The 19,405-nt window shown below is 40.6% G+C and overlaps 1 protein-coding gene across 3 annotated transcripts in view; it reads left to right on the top strand.

Annotated features, from left to right (window-relative positions):
- The window catches only part of ADGRE5 (adhesion G protein-coupled receptor E5), a 147,282-nt gene that overhangs the window by 12,668 nt on the left and 115,209 nt on the right, over positions 1 to 19,405 (top strand). For 2 of the 3 annotated variants that reach the window (XM_075206896.1, XM_075206894.1), the window contains exon 2: positions 1,394 to 1,417. The exons of the other annotated variant lie outside the window; for it this stretch is intronic. In XM_075206896.1, coding sequence (XP_075062997.1) covers positions 1,394 to 1,417 — 24 coding nt within the window. The remainder of the gene's footprint in view (positions 1 to 1,393; positions 1,418 to 19,405) is intronic. 3 annotated transcript variants of the gene reach the window in all.

The following is a 19,405-nucleotide window of genomic DNA, read 5'->3' as shown; positions in this document are numbered from 1 at the left end:
ACAGAAATCTTAACTCTATTGATCGTCAACAGTTTTCCACCTCTCTCCAACACCTTCTCTTCCCAATTTCTACATTCTCCTCTACTGATATGACAGTACCTCATTTTCACCAAACCCTAGAAACAGCCCTTGATCAAGTGGCTCCAGCTGCTCTTCATACTCCATATCAACCTCTATGTCAGCCATAGCACACTAACGTAACACAAAATCTTCAGAAACTTTCCCGTAAAGCTGAACGTCACTGGCGTAATTCTCATACCTCTAATGATTTTCTCACATATACTTCTATCTACCACTCCTATCGAAATGCTCTGGAGACTGCAAAACAAACATACTTCTAATCTCTTATCTATGCTCAGGCTTCTAACCCTAAATGCATTTTTAACACATTTAAATCTCTTCACAACCCTCCCACCCCAATCTGTCAGACTATCTATACCACTACTCTTGAAAAACTAATAAGTACCTTTGGATTTGCTTAAATTTCTCTATCTGCTCTGGAGCGCTCACCATCTCTGTTGCCCGCAATACTGACTGTCTTTCTGCTATCTCATCTTGGATGTTCTTTCACCAACTTAAACCTATTCTTTGAAAAACAGAGCTATGAGAAGTTACCTACCTGACATTTCTATGTCTGTTGACAACTTAAGAATAAATCCTACTCCACAAGCTGGATGTGATCCCGTACTCATAACTATCCTTTGTTCCTCATATTCACTCTATATCTACATCATGTTGCATACATCTAAAAAACATTTCCGGAATACGCACATATGTCACACAACTGCAAAAACGTTAATTCATGCACTCATCATCTCCTTCATTGACTATTGCAATACCTTCCTTATTGGTCTTCCCCGAATAAGAGTCCCACCCCTACAATCTATTTTGCATGCAGCAGTTAGATTGACTTTCCTTGCATATCCTTCCACTCTGTCAGTCTCTACATTGGTTGCCTGTTTATTGCTGAATCCAATATAAAATGCTTCTACTAACTAAGGCCATCAACAAAACTGCATCTCTTCACTTGTGTCAAAATGCCTCCCAACTTGACATGTCTGTTCTGCACAAAATCTGCGTCTCTTATCTACACGTATTACCTACTCCCATTTCCGGTTACAGGACTTTTTCGGGCTGCACCCGCTTTGTGGAATGCCCTTTTTTAAAGTTACAATAGAGGACTCACTAGTTTGCATTTCTAAAATTCTTCTAATGTAAGTAAAACAGTCTACAGAAAGTAATGAAATTAAATAATAAATAAAATAAGTAAAGTTTCTGCATTTATCCAACAAGTGATAGAGAACTATATTGAGAGGGATATTTAGCCACTGATTCTAGTAACTCTGTTAAAATTTTCCTTTCAATTAAAATATTTTATTTGTATCTCTTTCAGCTGAGGTTAGAACCTCTCATGGCGGTAAGTATATTTCTTATCTAATTGAATCAGTGTTAATTTGTTATTAAAAGACCTCTACTACCTATTTACCTCAATTGTCTGACAAGATGGAGACTAGCCATGATGTAAAAAAAATAATACCACTTTAATTCAGTTGTAGGCCTTGTGGATCCTGTCTGCAGGTCCCAGTTTTCCTGTTCCTTCCTGGGCCCCAGACTGGTGTGACCATATATTAAGGGAAGCCCCTGAGTTTCACACAGCAGAAGTTACTATCACTTCAGTTCATAGCTTCTTTCATTAGTGTGAGAACACTGCTACTAAATCAGAATGTAAAACAAAGGGAGTACTGTGTGGATATAAAGAGACTTACTATATAACATGATGAAAATAGCTGAACAGTGTTCTAACTACAGCGTTAATCATTTTGAACCAGGCCATACATGTTACACTATAGTCCACCTTCATTTTTTAGGCACCAGCTCCTTGTAATGTATGTATACGATTAATGTGGAACTGTGATGAGCAACCTGAATCACTTCAAGGGCTGCATGTGTGGCCCTCTAGCCTTTAAAATGTCCGAGCATTTAAATGAAGAGAGAAAAATCAGCTCAAAATGACCTTCGGCATGCCCACATCAGCCGTTCACTCATCCCAAAATACATTTCACTCAGACGCCACATTAGCCACTAAGACCTCCCACATGCTCATTCTCACCCACTAGTGGGAATATCAGTGACCACCCACTACTAATCTAATTACTAATTAACCAGCTTGTATAATGCATTTAAAAATAACTTACCTTTCATTTTAAATCAGTTGGAATCAGAGTCATGCTGAGGATGGAGAGGGACCACATGGTGCAGATGAGCTGTGTGACCTCCCTGCATTGTATGCAGATCATGTGATGCGGAGGGCAGCCGGTTCAGTCTTATTCTCTGCTTTATGACTAGTCATGTTACACCCGTAGCTGTGAGTGATGGTCATGTGTTAAGGGTACAGCTACCCATCATTCTGTTTGGGAAGTCCTGAGGATCCTACAGTCTGTGATTAGGAAGTGGTATAGTAATCCTATAGTCTCTGATTGGGAATGGATACAGTGATCTTATAGACTGCTATTATAAAGTGGTACAGTGAGCCTGCAGTCTCTGATTAGGAAATGGTATAGTTAAACTGTGAATAGGATGGGTCACCTTATTGGTTATCAGTCAGCAATCTGTTGTCACTGGCGACTCCCACTGGTGCTGCTGACAACTAGACAATCGCCAGCTGCTGACACCAGGCTCCTTCTCTGGCACCTGGAACTGCTTACAATTTTAGGTAGAATGTAAAGCTACAGCAGCACCGCACTTCTCTGTCTAGTTCTTCTTAACCACATCCTTTAGATCAGGACTGCTGGATAGCAGGCTGAGCGCTGAGACAGGATGCGGTGGTCAATGCAGTACAATTTAGTGGTGGATTAAAGTGTTAGGACTAATCTGTTGGTCACAGGAAAAAAGCATGATATCAGCAACAAAAGATGTTTATTGCTCAAATAGCTCTTACATGAGGTGTCAAGCTGGGTACACACTACAGAAAACTACTGCAGATGTGATTTCTGTAACAATTTTACCAACGGCTGAAATTCCTGATGGTCATGCAGATTTATGTGTACACACATGATTTACCGTCAGATCAGTGCTCTTCATGTCTTATAACCATCTGCTGAAAAGATTATGAGTGCATACACACTTTGACATTTGCCCGATATTGCTCCATCGTTGACCGTGAAATTCTCAGTCTAGCAATGGTGAAGAAGATTCTTGCCTAAGAAAAAGCATTAGCGAAACGCGCGTTGGCGATCAGCCACGCATGCTGCTGACTCCTTTTATGTTTATTGTTTATATTCATTAGAAATGAGATACAGTTAGGATATGGGCTAACAAGCAATTCCATATAAGCAGAGCTCCAGATTCGGCCTTTATCAACCACCGTTTCTAAGGCGCTAAATACTATAGGCATTATTCACAGCTTATTACTATCAACTATCAGTACAGTCTTTTAGGATAGGCTTAGAAGGTATAGTTATAAGTACCATCAAAGCTAGTCATAAGCGCTATTCCAATGTTACATTGAGGGTACAATAGTAATGATTTACAATCGTGGCTTGTATTAGTTAAACCTCAAGGTGACCACAACAAATTAACCATTTCAAAGCCCATTATTATAGCCTGTGCCTGGATATGATGTAACTGGGCTTAGGGGAGCAGTTTATCAGAGCACTCTCTGCTCATTCCTACATCGCTTTATCGTCACACAACTATTAATGTAAAGCAATGTGGGTGTATTAGCTTTTATTGCGCTGCGCGATTCCTAATTTGTGTGTATATAACAGAATTAACAAACAGGAGCAAAGTGAAAAGAGAACATTGTTTTTCCATTTAATATGAGCAGCAGCGTGGTATAGCAGGTGAATCTGCTATTCATAAAGGTTCATTAAATCATTGTTTTTAATTATTTTGCTAATATTTTGTTTTTATTATGATGATATTATATTACCCACTATATATCAGCGAGTTTTAATGTATATCAATAAAGTTTATAAGTAAATTTTAATTTATCCAGTGTCCACCATTACACATTTTCTTTTCTCCTCCTCCTGTATGATGCTGATGTTGCATATGGGGGGTGCACCTTTCCTTTAATGTCTTGGATACATCAGGTTTATAGTATAAAATATGGATATAAGTGCAATATTAAGGGGATAGTGGATTCACCCAGTGCAGTAAATAGACGTTTGGTACCGTTCTATCATAGACAGCATTAACGTTTTCAGTATTTTGTGCTACAGTAGCTCTTCTGTGGGATTGGACCAGATGAGTCAGGCTTCACTCCCCGTGTGCTTCAATGAGCCTTGGGTCCCTTGACTCTGTCACAGGTCCACCGGTACTAATCGCTGCATACTGGTTACACCCCACAAGAGCTGCCGTTTTGGACAAGCCTTGATCCCGTCATCTAATCATGACATGATTTGGTCCTTGTCAGAGTCGTTCCGATCCTTACGCTTGCCAATTTATTCCTGCTTCCAACCCATAAAATTCAAAACTGACTGTTCACGTACTGTCTAATATATCCCACCCCTTGCCATTGTAACAAGATAATCAATGTTATTTACTTTACTTGTCAGTGGTTTTAATGTTGTGGCTGATCGGTGTATAGTATGTGATTAGATGTTATACTGAGTGGGCCTATTTATGAAAAGGTGTTGATATGGATGGTTTTCTAAATCTGTTTATTGCTATGGTTTACTAAAAGAAAAATCCCATAGGGATCCCATATCTAGAAAGTATTTTGTAATGTTCAGCACTCCATTATGTTAGTAATGATATTGAAGTTTGTAGTCATATTGCTGTTATAGGGTGTTATATTTTTTTTAAGGTTAGCATCTCTAAGAAATTGTGTCCTTTGGCTCGTATAAACTGGTCCAGCAGGGTATAAGTATTTTGTAGTGTTTCCAAAATAATTCTGTAAATTGTTCAGTATTTTTCATTGTAATATTTTAATTTCATTTGAGACTTTTGATTTTGTTGGAATTTAAAGTGATGGACCAAATTTGTTAATAAAATCACAGCTTTGTTCCCCCTCTAGACTAATAGTTTTTTGGGAATTCATGTTACGTTTATGTTAAGGTTTTAGGAATGTTTATGTGATAGAGTGTTATATATTTATGTATAAGTTTATTATGTTTTGGTAGCTTTTGCAGGATTTTGGATATACTTAGAATAGGCTTATGTTTAGTAGATTTTAGAAAAGTTAATAACTTTGATGTGACTGAACTTTGTTTTCTTGTTGAGGTATAGAGTGAACTAGATAAATAATAGTTAATTTACTGGTCCGAGTGAGCAGGATGTAGAAATAAGAGATAACAGCTGTATTTATACCAATAAGTTCTTGGTAGGATGTCTATCTTTGAGTTTGACTCTTCTTTTTTAATTTTTCTTAACCTGAAAAGCAAAAGCCATGAACAAAGCAAACTGGAAACTCAAATAATTGCCTTTACCCATAATGTGGAAGGGCAGATAGAAAACACTACCACAATAGTGTTAAATAGGTAGCTTAACATAGTAACTTGTATGACAAGAGAGGTTAAGGTCACCTGGAAACCCCTCTCGACGGTTGGGGCCAAAAACACTTGGGGCTAGATTTACTAACGGGCGTGTTTGGCAGCGTGTTTGATCCGCCATGCATCGCCGCATTTTTCCTGCGGTTTTGCATGTCAAACAGCTGGATTTACTATTGGGCGAATTTAAGGTTCAAGGTGAATCCGCCGATGTAGCGGCGGAATGTAAGGCTCCAAACCGCCGGCGGCTTGGAAAGAAACATGGCGCTTTTCCTTTAAAACATGGCGGTTTCGTGAGAAATTCATCATTATCATACTGCCAGAGCTCCGGCAGTTGTCAAAATAGTATAGAATAGATAAAAGTGTAAAAAAAAAAAGCGTGGCGTCCCCACTATATTCAGTCTTAACCCTTAAACCAGCCGGGCTTGTAGGCACTATAGCTGGGGGACACCATATTTGTAACATCCCCGAATCTTTTTGCTTGATTGAAGGAAAATAAAAAAAAGTGCTGGACACTGTAGAAGCTCCGATACGCAATGAGCTTAGCTCATTGCGCGAGGTCTATTTATAGTATTAGGGGATTTTCTCACGGTCGTGGGAAGAGCCCTAGTGCTATCAGCAATAGGCTGGCAGCACTAGGGTTAAGACTGAATAGAGGGGGGACGCCACGCTTTTTTTTTTTTTACACTTTTATCTATTCTTTACTATTTTGACAGCTGCCGGACCTCCGACAGCATGCCGTTTGAGCAATCTCGCCGCTCACAACCAGCTCTTTTATTTTGTTCACTTGAATGGCGCTTTTCCGGCATTATGCCAAACCCCTTCATAGTAAATCCGGCTGTTTGTATGTTCATCATTGTTAAAATCGGGATGGCGATTTCTAAAGTGGTGGTTTAGAAAAAAGTCATTTCTGGCCGTTTGGACGGTGGTTTTGCCTTTAGTAAATCCGGCGATGGCCAAACCACCGGCAAACTAGCCGAAAAATGTAGGATTTAGCAAACCGCCTGTAAGTAAATTTAGCCCTTGGTTTCTTAGATGCTCTGTGTGTAAAGTAGGGCAAATTTTATCTTCTAAGCAATGTGTGCCACCGTTATGGAATAATCTAGAAATAGCAAAATCATGTAACTGTCTTATTTTAGGTCAGGTCTTTTCCCTACATGCCTTAATAGATTTGATCTCATCAGTGTAATTTAAATAGTGCATTATAAATGGACTTGGTCTCTGGATTTCTCAATTTGCGTCTGGGTCAATTCTAGGAGCTTGCTCAATCAGTATTGACAATAGATCCAATGCCCAGTTCTTTTGGTAGCCATTCCATTAAGAGTTGAGTCAAGTCTCTTCATTTTAAGTTTATCACTATGGTGATGTAGTGGGTCTTAGTCTCTTGTTTTATCCTCTTCTCTCTGGACCAGTTTGATGTGCTTGTTCAACCAGTATTGACAGTAAATCCGATGCCCAGTTCTTTCTGTAGCCAGGACAGGTCTCTTCCTTTTACATTTTCAGGTCTCTTCCTTTTATCTTTTCAGGTATACCTATCACTATGATGTTATTACATTGCCTTCAGCCTTGACAGTAGGAGTTTGGATGGCTTGTTCTTGATGTTGGATTGTGCCTTATGCAATGGTCAGATCATCCTCCAGTGTAGATGTCTTTTGCTTCACTTCAGTTATTCATCGGTTTGGGCAATATTGTGTCCCGTAGCTGTTTCCCTTAAGGAGTTAAATTAAGAGGTCAAATGATAAAAGTAGATTAGTACATCAAAACTGTAGTCAAGTTTTGTTGCATATTCAAAGTAAGTCACAAGAGAACAGGTTATTTTTATGTTCATTTGTGTATACAGTTCAGATGGATACCAGTCTGACACTGTGTATGGTTAGTTAGGCAATTAACTAACTGTAATTGCAAAATGTCCCTGTCTGGGGGATGCACATATGGCAGCCTCTGGATTCTAGGTTTATGTCATTTCAGTAATGACATTTTTGAAGGTTGCATTTTCTTTTAGAGTTTTGCTTAATTATGTGTGATTTCTCCTCAGAGTGAGCCAGGGGAAGTTAGCAGGTTGTTTTATGTATGAGGTTGATGTTTTCTGTTGAAGTTCTGATTGCGGAAGTTTTGTGGTTTTATTTGGGGACATTAGCTTCTGACAGTGTGCGGATGTTAGCTGATCTATTTTCTAGTGTATTAGCAAATGTCACAGTGTCTTTCTTGCAAAGTACTCACGTCCCATTCTGAGTCACTCTGGGTATCTGTAATCCATGTATCGAGGAGGATGGTTTAGTCAGTGATATGTGTACCACTGTATTTCCTCACTTCCTCAGGAAAAGCTCTTGACATATACAGGGCTGTCAGTATTTCATTTACTGTGAAACACTGTAGTCCGATACCCACTCCCCTTTATCTAGAATAGCTGTTTGTACTTTGTACAGCTCTGTGTCTCAGTGTATGATGATTCTCCTTTACGTAACCTCTCTCCTCCACCTGTCCTGGGATGGGAACTCATTCAGCAGTGAAATCCTTAATCTCTGTGGATTCACTTCTATTTGCTCAGATTTAGCAAAGCAGAGTTCAAACAGAAGGTACTTTTTATAATCCTCTGAGTGTTTGGCGAGGGTGGGTCTATTGTCATGTAGCCGCCATTTTGGGTTTGGTTGTTTGGTAAGAAAATTAGACCTTAAACCAAGTGCCAAGATTGCCATGGGTGATATTTGTCAGAGAGTTAGCAATAAACAAATGTTTTGTCAGTCCTCTTATCACATATCAGATTTACAGCAATACTGTAAAGCAGCGACTGCTCCTGTGTCATCCATCCCATGTCATTGCGGGGCAGGATCACAAGCATGCACAGTTGCATTGTGTATGTTGGATTTAGCTGCCATATATATAATGCATACCTCCCAACCATCCCCATTTATGCAGGACAGTGTTGATTTGAGGGCTTTGTCCCCTCATTCCGATCAGGACAGCTTAGGGAGGCATTGTCTGTAGACTACTGCTCTGTCAGGGCATAGCAGTGATGAATGGGTGCCATGCACACTGTTGTGCACGGCAAAGAAGGTGTTGCGAGGGTAGGAGAGAATAGGGCAGCCTAGTTCCTCAAATGTGCTAGACATGCCCCCTGTGTGTGGCCGCGCCCCCACATTGTAACATGGCCATGCCCCCATCTTGTCAAGGCTACGCCCTCTGTCCGTACGCTGCCTACCCAAATGTTGGGAGGTATACATAAAGGAGGTGCTCGTAAGGGTGCAATTACATCAGCACACATATTGACGTGCTGATAATGTCCACATGTTGGTGATGATGTCATCATGGGCGTAAAGAGCTTTAGGAGTCTAAGTCTGGGCTTTATAAGACCATTGTCTTTGTCTGCTAGGTAAAGCTTTGTCCCTGCACTTTACCCCTAAACGTGAGCATCTATTCACAACTGGAGTTTACCGGACAAAAAGCAGACCAAGAAGCATAAGTTTATATGTATATTTCATAGTGATGTTACTTCAATAAGTACATTGTATCTATTAACTACACATTATCCACTGCTAAAACAATAATACTGCTGTCTACACTTATATACATACTGGTTCTGCTAATACTGATGCTAACTACACTTCCCCACAATATTGTTGCTATACCTTGGAAACAATATCTTGCTATACTATTACTGCTAATACTGATACAACAACTACAGTTGCTATATTACTGACTATACTTAATAAAACTTTATCTACCTATACTCTTACTCTGTTAATCTAGTATACTTTTCCGGCTAAATTTTATATATAATATATTTGCAGAATGAACATAGAGTGGGGAAGGTACAGTGGTGAATGAGAAGCTATTGTCTGTATTCTATATTGTATTGTTCATATTGAACAGTATTATAATATGTGTGTGTAAGATTGTATATTTATTCATATATAGTTAAAGATATATGTATAGAGTACAGTTTTGGTACAGTAACTACTGCTGGAAGAACTCTGCGAGGGTTGTATGTTATTTAAGGGGTGGAAAGGACTGAAGCAGGCCTGGTTTATAAGGAAGAGTGTGAACGTGTGCAAGGGATTAACAAGGCAATCTAGGAATAGTGCTTGGAAATAGCTAGTATATAATAACATCTTGAGTATCCTTACCCCGATTTTCCTATTTCAACTACATCTAAGTAGTCATCCTGAGAGCAGAGCAGGAACCTCAAGAGAGCGACCCAGCATTTGTGTCCCTCCTCAACTCCAGGCCCTGTGGCATCTGTATCCCTGGCAGTATAATTAGTTCCGCCATTGGATAAAAGTCAGAGTTTGAGATTGAGGCTCCTTCTTCATCTGGAGAGGAAGATCGGAGGTGGGAAAATGTAACTGGTTCTCAGTAAGGGGATGCATAAAAAAAGTGGCATGTCCTTTGAAGATGCAGCCTGTACACTGTAGGCAGCATCTCCAGATACACCTGTTAGGAGGCACAAAAATTGTGAAGATATGTGCCGATGATGATGGCCATCAATGCGTATCTTTACTAGTGGGGAAAAAAATATTTCTAAATACATTTTACAAAAACATCATAACGATCCTCAAACAAATGTAAGTAGAACCAGTGCTTATAGCCTGGACATTATGTCCCCTCACAAAATGCACCAGTCTATATCAGGCTTGGCCAACCGCACTATAACATGAAACCCACAGCTCATAAAACACACGTTAGGCCCAATTTTGCTAAGGAAATTTACATTTATGTTGTGCCACAAAATTGTGTCCCACTGTAAATGAGGACCATTAAATGTAGGACAAATAACACAACGCCCCTGCCGGCACTTTCAGCATGAGAATCCGTTGAATTTTTAACTTACAATGCTCGTTGTTCCATAGTTCTGACTCCCGATGAACCTAAATGAACAGGATTAATGGCTAAGGCTCCGATATCTCTTTTACTTAATTTGAGTCCAGCAAAGGAAGTATATGTAGCCCCTTTTCCTCATGGGTTGATTTAGTGTAGTAGTGTAAGTTCACGGTTTGGCATTGGTGAGGTCCACCATCCTCAAACTCAGTGACAATCTACTAAAGTGCACCTACTTTTGGCTAGCTCAGGCTCCCTATATTCTGGTTTTTGTGGGTAAACACATGGAAAGAGACCCTTGCACATTCAAATTTAAAAGAGGTGATTGGTTAAATATTAGAGCACAACCAAACAGTTCACACTTCAGCTGGTATAATTATGGGCACCAACCCATCATATCACATTACTAACATCTTTTGAGCAAGCGTATATGTTACAACAGTATCCTTTAGTACATTAATATTGGTTCACAAGAGCTGACACTTCATGCCTTGGAGAAAGCAGACAGCATGCTCTCCTGTGAACATTGCAAAAGCAATCTCTCTTGCACTGACATTGTTCATCCACTTATTCTTCCTTACAAGTCCCTTGCTCTCCATCCTCTTTGGACATAAGTTGCACACACATGTCAATGGTCTAAAATCAGTTTGAAATACGATTGAATGGGACATGTTCATTTCAATGACCATTTTGGCTAGGGCAGGGTGCCAGGCATATTGAAAATAAAGATTAAGCCCCCTGGCATCTTGCTGAATACTATTGGGAATGCTTAGTACTGTCCATCGAACTGTATGTGTTTTAAGTGTGGTATGTTAATATTCTTAAATGTCAGCAGATGGGTTCTGCAGGGACCATTAACTTCTCCAACGTGTCCCCAAAGAGATCTATTGTCACCTGTAATAATAACATATAACCAGACATTATACACAAGTGTTAAAGGGTAAAATAAACAAATCTGACAATGAAGCCAGAAGGAGCTGGGGGCTGCAGGTGAAGGCTCGGAGGGCTGCCTGTTGCACATCACTGTTCTAGTGCATTAACATTTTATTAAACAAGCTAAAACATCAGTCAAACTTGCATTAAAGCAAATATAAAGAGCATGTAAAATGTATCCCTTTCCTGGGGTTTAGCAATTATCTTACCCAGAAACAGTTGCTTAATCAATGTGGTGAAAAGGATAAGAAGTCTTCCTATCTCCAGTAGTCATCTCCTAGCTGGTCTGGGTGGTATATGCAGCCTACCAAGGATAAGTCAGCGACGCATTTCACCTATTGTAATCTTTTTCAAGGCGGCCAACTAGGAGAGGAATTCTGGAATTTATTTCTTGTTTTACATAAACCATAATCATGAGGTTTGATGCAGAATGGTTCTAGATTAAACAGGATTTCATGAAATCCAGACTTTATTGACCGACTTTGTGATAATGTTCACTGATTTTGTATTTATATTTACATGTGTGTATTAAAGCGCTAATTAATATACCAGGTTCTCTTAGACAGAAAATAAGGCTGCTTTGGGAAGACCAGCTAGGCTGAATTGGCAAAGAGCTACACATAAGCCCAATATTCTCACAATCATGAACATGTGAATGGTACAATCACCAATTAACCCCAATTCGAGTTTGTGGTTTCACAGTCCACGTTCAATGTGAGCAGTTTGCGTTCGATATTTGCAGTTTGCATTTGACAATCAACATTCGCGTTCGCCTTTTGCGCTAACATTGGTGCTTTTCAATATTTTTATTTTTTTAAACACTTTCATAATAAGAAACTTTTTTTAAAAACACTATTTTAATAAGTCCTGTAGAACAGCTGGGGTGAGGCTAAAAATGATATCCCCTAACCAATCCCAATAAGGATTATTAGGTAGGGTCAGAAGTAATCAGATGGAGACAGTTGGAAATTATCAATCTCTTGGGTCTCTGACAGTAGCATCTGCTCCACACTAGTGGTTGGACACATGACCAGGTGGTTGTGGCCGGACATATGATATCCTCATTAGTGTAGTAATTAATAATAACATTTCTCCTCTTCTATAAGCAGACTCCCTGGGGAATTAAAATGGATTTTCATTCATTGATTCTCCAGTTTAATACTTCTAAACCCTTCTTTCCAGTTTGGTTACCTAATGATTTATATCATTTTTTTATACATTGTATAAGCCTCATACAGGGCTTGATTTGTGAAATAGGCCACTCATTACATTTACATAGAAATGCACAATACCCAGATTAAATTATAAAAGGCTGCTCAGATTGTCACTGACTGAGTAAAACACCATCCATATTTAATATGTCAAGAGGTATTATACACTAGAGGCAGTTATCCATTATAGCGTATCAAGAATTGGTTATCTTTCATTAATATGTGTAATGGACTTCAAAAAACATATAGTAAGTCATGCAACATTATAGAAAAAATGTACATAGTTGGTATATCTGTTAATCTTGTAAAGAGGTAGTATGTAAGTACATATTTCCCATATTTACATTAAGAACAATAGGTTCTTCCTTCTATTTGGCATGCAACAAATGTTTTACTTTTTTCATTTCTTAAAAGGATTACTAGTCTGTTTCCGAAAACCTCCACTGTAATAGTTTCTAAAATCCAGTAGTATAAGTTTACCCATGTTGGCGCCATGTAGGTGTTTAAGATAATTTGTCACATATCCAAAATTACCAGGATCCACTGTAAACTGTTAAGAGAACCCTCTACAGCCACTCCTCAAATTTGTTACATTCCATATGATCTATACCAGGCTGTACAGTTTTGACCATTGAGGGTGATAACATAATTTTTAATAGTTTGGATAAAACACAGGTTTACTTATTGACTCATCGGTGGTTAAACAAGGTTCTCACTGTGGTCTGTTACCAGCTCCCAAGGCTGGATTGGTGTGATAACAGCTTGATATTAGAGAATCATGAGAGTGGCTGCAGAGGACAATGTAGAGGACTAGAAAGATAGTGATTATCATCAAGGAATGGAGTGTCAGCTCTTGTGTAACATCGCTGAAACACTGTACATTTTTTTGCAATTATTAGGTTTGTGTTGGAGTTGTTCAATATCACAGGGAACCTTATGAAGAGATAATTTAGCATCCATTTTTATACCACTAGTCATGTGAACGTACTATTAAACCTGTGATATCCCATATTTATCCTTGTTTTTAAACTTTAATGTGTATGGGAACTTTCCACTCTCCAACCTACAGTGCAAAGGGATGTGTAGAGACTGAGCTAGCCCAGAGGTACCCTGACATACATAGCCCAGGGGTGTGTACTGTAGAGACTGAACTAGCACAGAGGTGCCCTGATCTACAGAGCCCAGGGGTGTGTACTGTAGAGACTGAGCTAGCCCAGAGGTGCCCTGATCTACAGAGCCCAGGGGTGTGTACTGTAGAGACTGAGCTAGCACAGAGGTACCCTGACCTACAGAGCCCAGCGGTGTGTACTGTAGAGACTGAACTAGCACAGAGGTGCCCTGATCTACATAGCCCAGGGATGTGTACTGTAGAGACTGAGCTAGCCCAGAGGTGCCCTGATCTACAGAGCCCAGGGGTGTGTACTGTAGAGACTGAGCTAGCACAGAGGTACCCTGACCTACATAGCCCAGGGGTGTGTACTGTAGAGACTAAGCTAGCACAGAGGTACCCTGACCTACATAGCCCAGGAGTGTGTACTGTAGAGACTGAGCTAGCACAGTGGTACCCTGACCTACATAGCCCAGGGATGTGTACTGTAGAGACTGAGCTAGCCCAGAGGTACCCTGATCTGCAGAGCCCAGGGATGTGTACTATAGAGACTGAGCTAGCACAGAGGTGCCCTGACCTACATAGCCCAGGGATGTGTACTATAGAGCCTGAGCTTGCACAGTGGTACCCTGACCTACATAGCCCAGGGATGTGTACTGTAGAGACTGAGCTAGCACAGTGGTACCCTGACCTACATAGCCCAGGGGTGTGTACTGTAGAGACTGAGCTAGCACAGAGGTACCCTGATCTACAGAGCCCATGGGTGTGTACTGTAGAGACTGAGCTAGCCCAGAGGTACCCTGACCTACATAGCCCAGGGATGTGCACTGTAGAGACTGAGCTAGCACAGTGGTACCCTGACCTACATAGCCCAGGGGTGTGTACTGTAGAGACTGAGCTAGCACAGAGGTGCCCTGACCTACTTATCCCAGGGGTGTGTACTGTAGAGACTGAGCTAGCACAGTGGTACCCTGATCTACATAGCCCAGGGGTGTGTACTGTAGAGACTGAGCTAGCACAGAGGTACCCTGACCTACATAGCCCAGGAGTGTGGACCGTAGAGGCTGAGCTAGCCCAGAGGTACCCTGACCTACATAGCCCAGGGATGTGACAACATTTCTCCTCTTGTATAAACTAGAGATGAGCGCACTCGGATTTATGAAATCCAAGCCCACCCGAACGTTGCCGATCCGAGTCGGATCCGAGACAGATCCGGGTATTGGCGCCAAATTCAAATCTGAAACTGAGGCTCTGACTCATAATCCCGTTGTCGGATCTCGCGATACTCGGATCCTATAAATTCCCCGCTAGTCGCCGCCATCTTCACTCGGGCATTGATCAGGGTAGAGGGAGGGTGTGTTAGGTGGTCCTCTGTCCTGCTATATCTCGTGCTGTTCAGTTATGTTCTGTGCTGTTCAGTTAAGTTCTGTGCTGTGCTGTGCTGTGCTGTGCTGTGCTCAGTCCAGTGGTGCTGTGTCCTGTGCTCTGTCCTTCTGAGGTCAGTGGTGCTGCTGGGTCCTGTGCTGTGTCCTGTTCAGTCCAGTGGTGCTGTGTCCTGTGCTCTGTGCTTCTAAGGGCATAGTTATTTCCCCAATATTCCAAAGTGTTTAAAAAAATAAAAAAAAGTTATTTAAAAAAAATACAAAAAAATAATTACATTTTTTTTTAATTACAACAAAATTTGCACAACCAATCATGCAGTATAAGCCCATTGGTACTGCAATATTACCAAGTTCACACATTCAGCAGTAAAAGTCCAGTGGTTCTGCAATATTACAAAGTTCACACATTCTGCAGTATCAGTCCAGTGGTGCTGTGTCCTGTGCTATGTCCTGCTGAGTTCAGTAGTGCTGCTGGGTCCTGCGCTGTGTCCTGTTCAGTCCAGTGGTGCTGTGTCCTGTGCTCTGTGCTTCTAAGGGCATAGTTATTTCCCCATTATTCCCAAGTTTTTAAAAAATAAAAAAAAAGTTATAAAAAAAATTAAAATAAAAAATTAAAAAAAAAAATAATTATAACCAAATTTGCAAAACCAATCCAGCAGTATATAAGCCCATTGGTACTGCAATATTACCAAGTTCACACATTCAGCAGTAAAAGTCCAGTGGTACTGCTATTACAAAGTTCACTGATTCAGCAGTGTATAAGTCCAGTGGTACTGCTATTACAAAGTTCACTGATTCAGCAGTATAAGTCCAGTGCTACTCTCCTGTGCCGCATATAATTTTTAAAGGCTTTGCCGAGTGTGTGTGGCTTAGGGGTACGCTCTCTTGTGCTACATATAATGGAAAACCAAAATTTGGAGGATAAAGTAGGGAAAGATCAAGACCCACTTCCTCCTAATGCTGAAGCTGCTGCCACTAGTCATGACATAGACGATGAAATGCCATCAACGTCGTCTGGCAAGTCCGATGCCCAATCTCCTAGTACAGGGCATGTAAAATCTAAAAAGCCCAAGTTCTCAAAAAATAGCAAAAAGAGAAACTTAAAATCATCTGAGGAGAAACGTAAAGTTGGCAATATGCCATTTACGACACGTAGTGGCAAGGAACGGCTTAGGCCCTGGCCTGTGTTCATGAATAGTGGTCCAGCGTTACCCAAGGATCTAAGCCCTCCTCCCCCCCCTACAAAAAATTTAAGAGAGTTATGCTGTCAGCAACAACAAAAGAGCAAAGAACTCTGCCTTCTAAACAGATGACATCACAAATCCCCAAGGCGAGTCCAAGGGTGTTGTTGGTTGTGAACCCTGACCTTCCCATCACTGTACGGGAAGAGGTGACTCCATCCAGCATTTGCAGCACGCCCTCTGCATATGCTGGAAGGATCACCCACAGTCCAGTTACAGATTTGGCTAATGAAGGTGTGAATGTTGTACACTGGGAGGAGGATATTGATGTAGCTGGCGCTGAGGAGGATGTTGATGATTATGATGCAGACAGATACCAAATTGCCTTTCTCAATTTCTATTTATATTCTAGATTATATAACGGCTGAAAAGTTTTCTGTTTTACTCCTAGTGGAGAGGGGATCTGATGCAGACAGATACCAAACTGCCTTTGTCCATTTATTTGTATATTTGAATTTCTAGTTCTACAGTCTATGCAGGCTGCTTTATTTATATTCAACTACAAGTGTAGGGCGGGGGGGGGGGGGCATAGATAGCCACCAAAGTAACGTGGTCCATTTAATTTCACTTTCTAGCTCCACAGTCTGTGCAGCCTGCTTTTTTTTATCTTCAAAGTATTTATATTTACAAGCCTTGCAATCTAAATTAACTAGAGGTAGTGACGTGGTAGAACTCCAAAAGGCAGTTTAGAAGCCCCTGTACAAACTGGCTCTATTTTTTAACTGAGTTGTCCTCCCTCCAGTGTGTACTCGGAAAGAGTTTTTAGTGCAGCGGGGAACCTGGTCAGTGAGCGGCGAAGAAGGTTGCTTCCTCACAACGTTGAAAAAATGATGTTTATAAAAATGAATAATCAATTCCTCAATGAAGTACAGCACTGCCCTCCAGACAGTACAGAGGGACTGTGGTTGTGGAGTCCAGCGGGGACGAATTGATAATGTGTGAGGAGGAGGAAGTACACACTGTAGGGGGAGAGGAATCAGAGGTTGAGGATGAGGACGACATCTTTCCTCAGTAGAGCCTGTTTAGTTTGTACAGGGAGAGATGAATTGTTTTATTGGTGTGGGGGCCCAAACAAACCAATCATTTCAGCCACAGTTGTTTGGTAGGCCCTGTCGCTGAAATGATTGGTTTGTTAAAGTGTGCATGTCCTATTTCAACAACATAAGGGTGGGTGGGAGGGCCCAAGGACAATTCCATCTTGCAACTTTTTTTTGGCATTATGTGACCATTCAACAGTCGTTTGCCATGTTCAAAAAGTAAAAGAAAATGCCAACAAATTCAATAAATTAAATCAAAAGTTAAATGCCCTGTCATTATTTAAAACAAGAGGTTTTGACGTGCTAGAATTAGTGTAGTGTTAAGATGTTATAAACACTACACTTGGAAATTGGAGGAGGTATTGTGGCCCCGGTATCAAATTGGGTACCGGGGCTCCCCCACTACGCAGTCCAGATACTTGTTTGGTGGAATTCAGACCAGTTGAGGGTGTATTTATTTTATTGTGGCCCCGGTATCAAATTGGGTACCGGGGCCACCCCACTACGCAGTCCAGATACTTGTTTGGTGGAATTCAGACCAGTTGAGGGTGTATTTATTTTATTGTGGCCCCGGTATCAAATTGGGTACCGGGGCCACCCCACTACGCAGTCCAGATACTTGTTTGGTGGAATTCAGACCAGTTGAGGGTTTTATTATTATATTGTGGGGACCACTCTATCTATACCACACTACAACTCTATACCACTCTATTTAATACTTTAATTCTATTTAATACTTTAATTCTATTACTAATTCCCATAAAGAGAACTGCCGCTTCTATTTAATACTTTAATTCTATTAGTAGTTACCATAAAGAGGAACAAAATAAACCAATTTTACCAAAAGTATAATATGACTTAGACTTACAAACACTACACTTGAAAGATGGTGCCTTTAAATGAAAAAGTCAGTCTTCATTGCACGACTATGTGCAACAGGGACAGTTTTTTGGTTTACAAAGTCAACCAATAACACTTCGACCCTGTCTGTCTTTAACATACTTGATGGGATCTCAATGACGAATGGTCTGTACCATGTTTGGAGGAGGTATTGTGGCCCCGGTACCAAATTGGGTACCGGGGCCACTCCACTATGCAGTCCAGATAGAGGTGTATCAGATATTAAACAACGTTGACTGTTGCTGCAAAAATTTTAAATAATATTGTGGGGAACACTACACTACGCAGTCCATAAACTTTTTGGGTGGAATTCAGACCTGTGTAGGGTTTTTTAACAATATTGTGGTGACCCACTCCTCTACGCAGTCCAGGTACATTTATTGGTGCGAATCATACAAGTTCAGGGTTTTTAATTTATATTGTGGTGACCCACTCCTCTACGCAGTCCAGGTACATTATTGGTGCGAATCCTACAAGTTCAGGGTTTTTAATTTATATTGTGGAGACCCACTCTTCTACGCAGTTCAGGTACATTATTCGGTGCGATTCATACCAGTTGATGGTTTTCTTATTATATATATTGTGGTGACCCACTCCTCTACGCAGTCCAGATACATTTATTGGTGCGAATCATAAAAGTTCAGGGTTTTTAATATATATTGTGGTGACCCACTCCTCTACGCAGTCCAGGTACATTTATTGGTGCGAATCATACAAGTTCAGGGTTTTTAATATATATTGTGGTGACCCACTCCTCTACGCAGTCCAGGTACATTTATTGGTGCGAATCATACAAGTTCAGGGTTTTTAATATATATTGTGGTGACCCACTCCTCTACGCAGTCCAGGTACATTTATTGGTGCAAATCATACAAGTTGATGGTTTTCTTATTATATATATTGTGGTGACCCACTCCTCTACGCAGTCCAGCTACATTTATTGTTGCGAATCATACAAGTTGATGGTTTTCTTATTATATATATTGTGGTGACCCACTCCTCTACGCAGTCCAGATACATTTATTGCTGCGAATCATACAAGTTCAGGGTTTTTAATATATATTGTGGTGACCCACTCTTCTACGCAGTCCAGGTACATTTATTGGTGCGAATCATACAAGTTCAGGGTTTTTAATTTATATTGTGGTGACCCACTCCTCTACGCAGTCCAGGTACATTTATTGGTGCGAATCATACAAGTTCAGGGTTTTTAATATATATTGTGGTGACCCACTCCTCTACGCAGTCCAGGTACATTTATTGGTGCGAATCATACAAGTTCAGGG

Source organism: Mixophyes fleayi, chromosome 4, assembly GCF_038048845.1.
Source record: "Mixophyes fleayi isolate aMixFle1 chromosome 4, aMixFle1.hap1, whole genome shotgun sequence".
Taxonomy (NCBI): domain Eukaryota; kingdom Metazoa; phylum Chordata; class Amphibia; order Anura; family Limnodynastidae; genus Mixophyes; species Mixophyes fleayi.
This window is presented reverse-complemented; position numbering and strand designations above follow the sequence as displayed.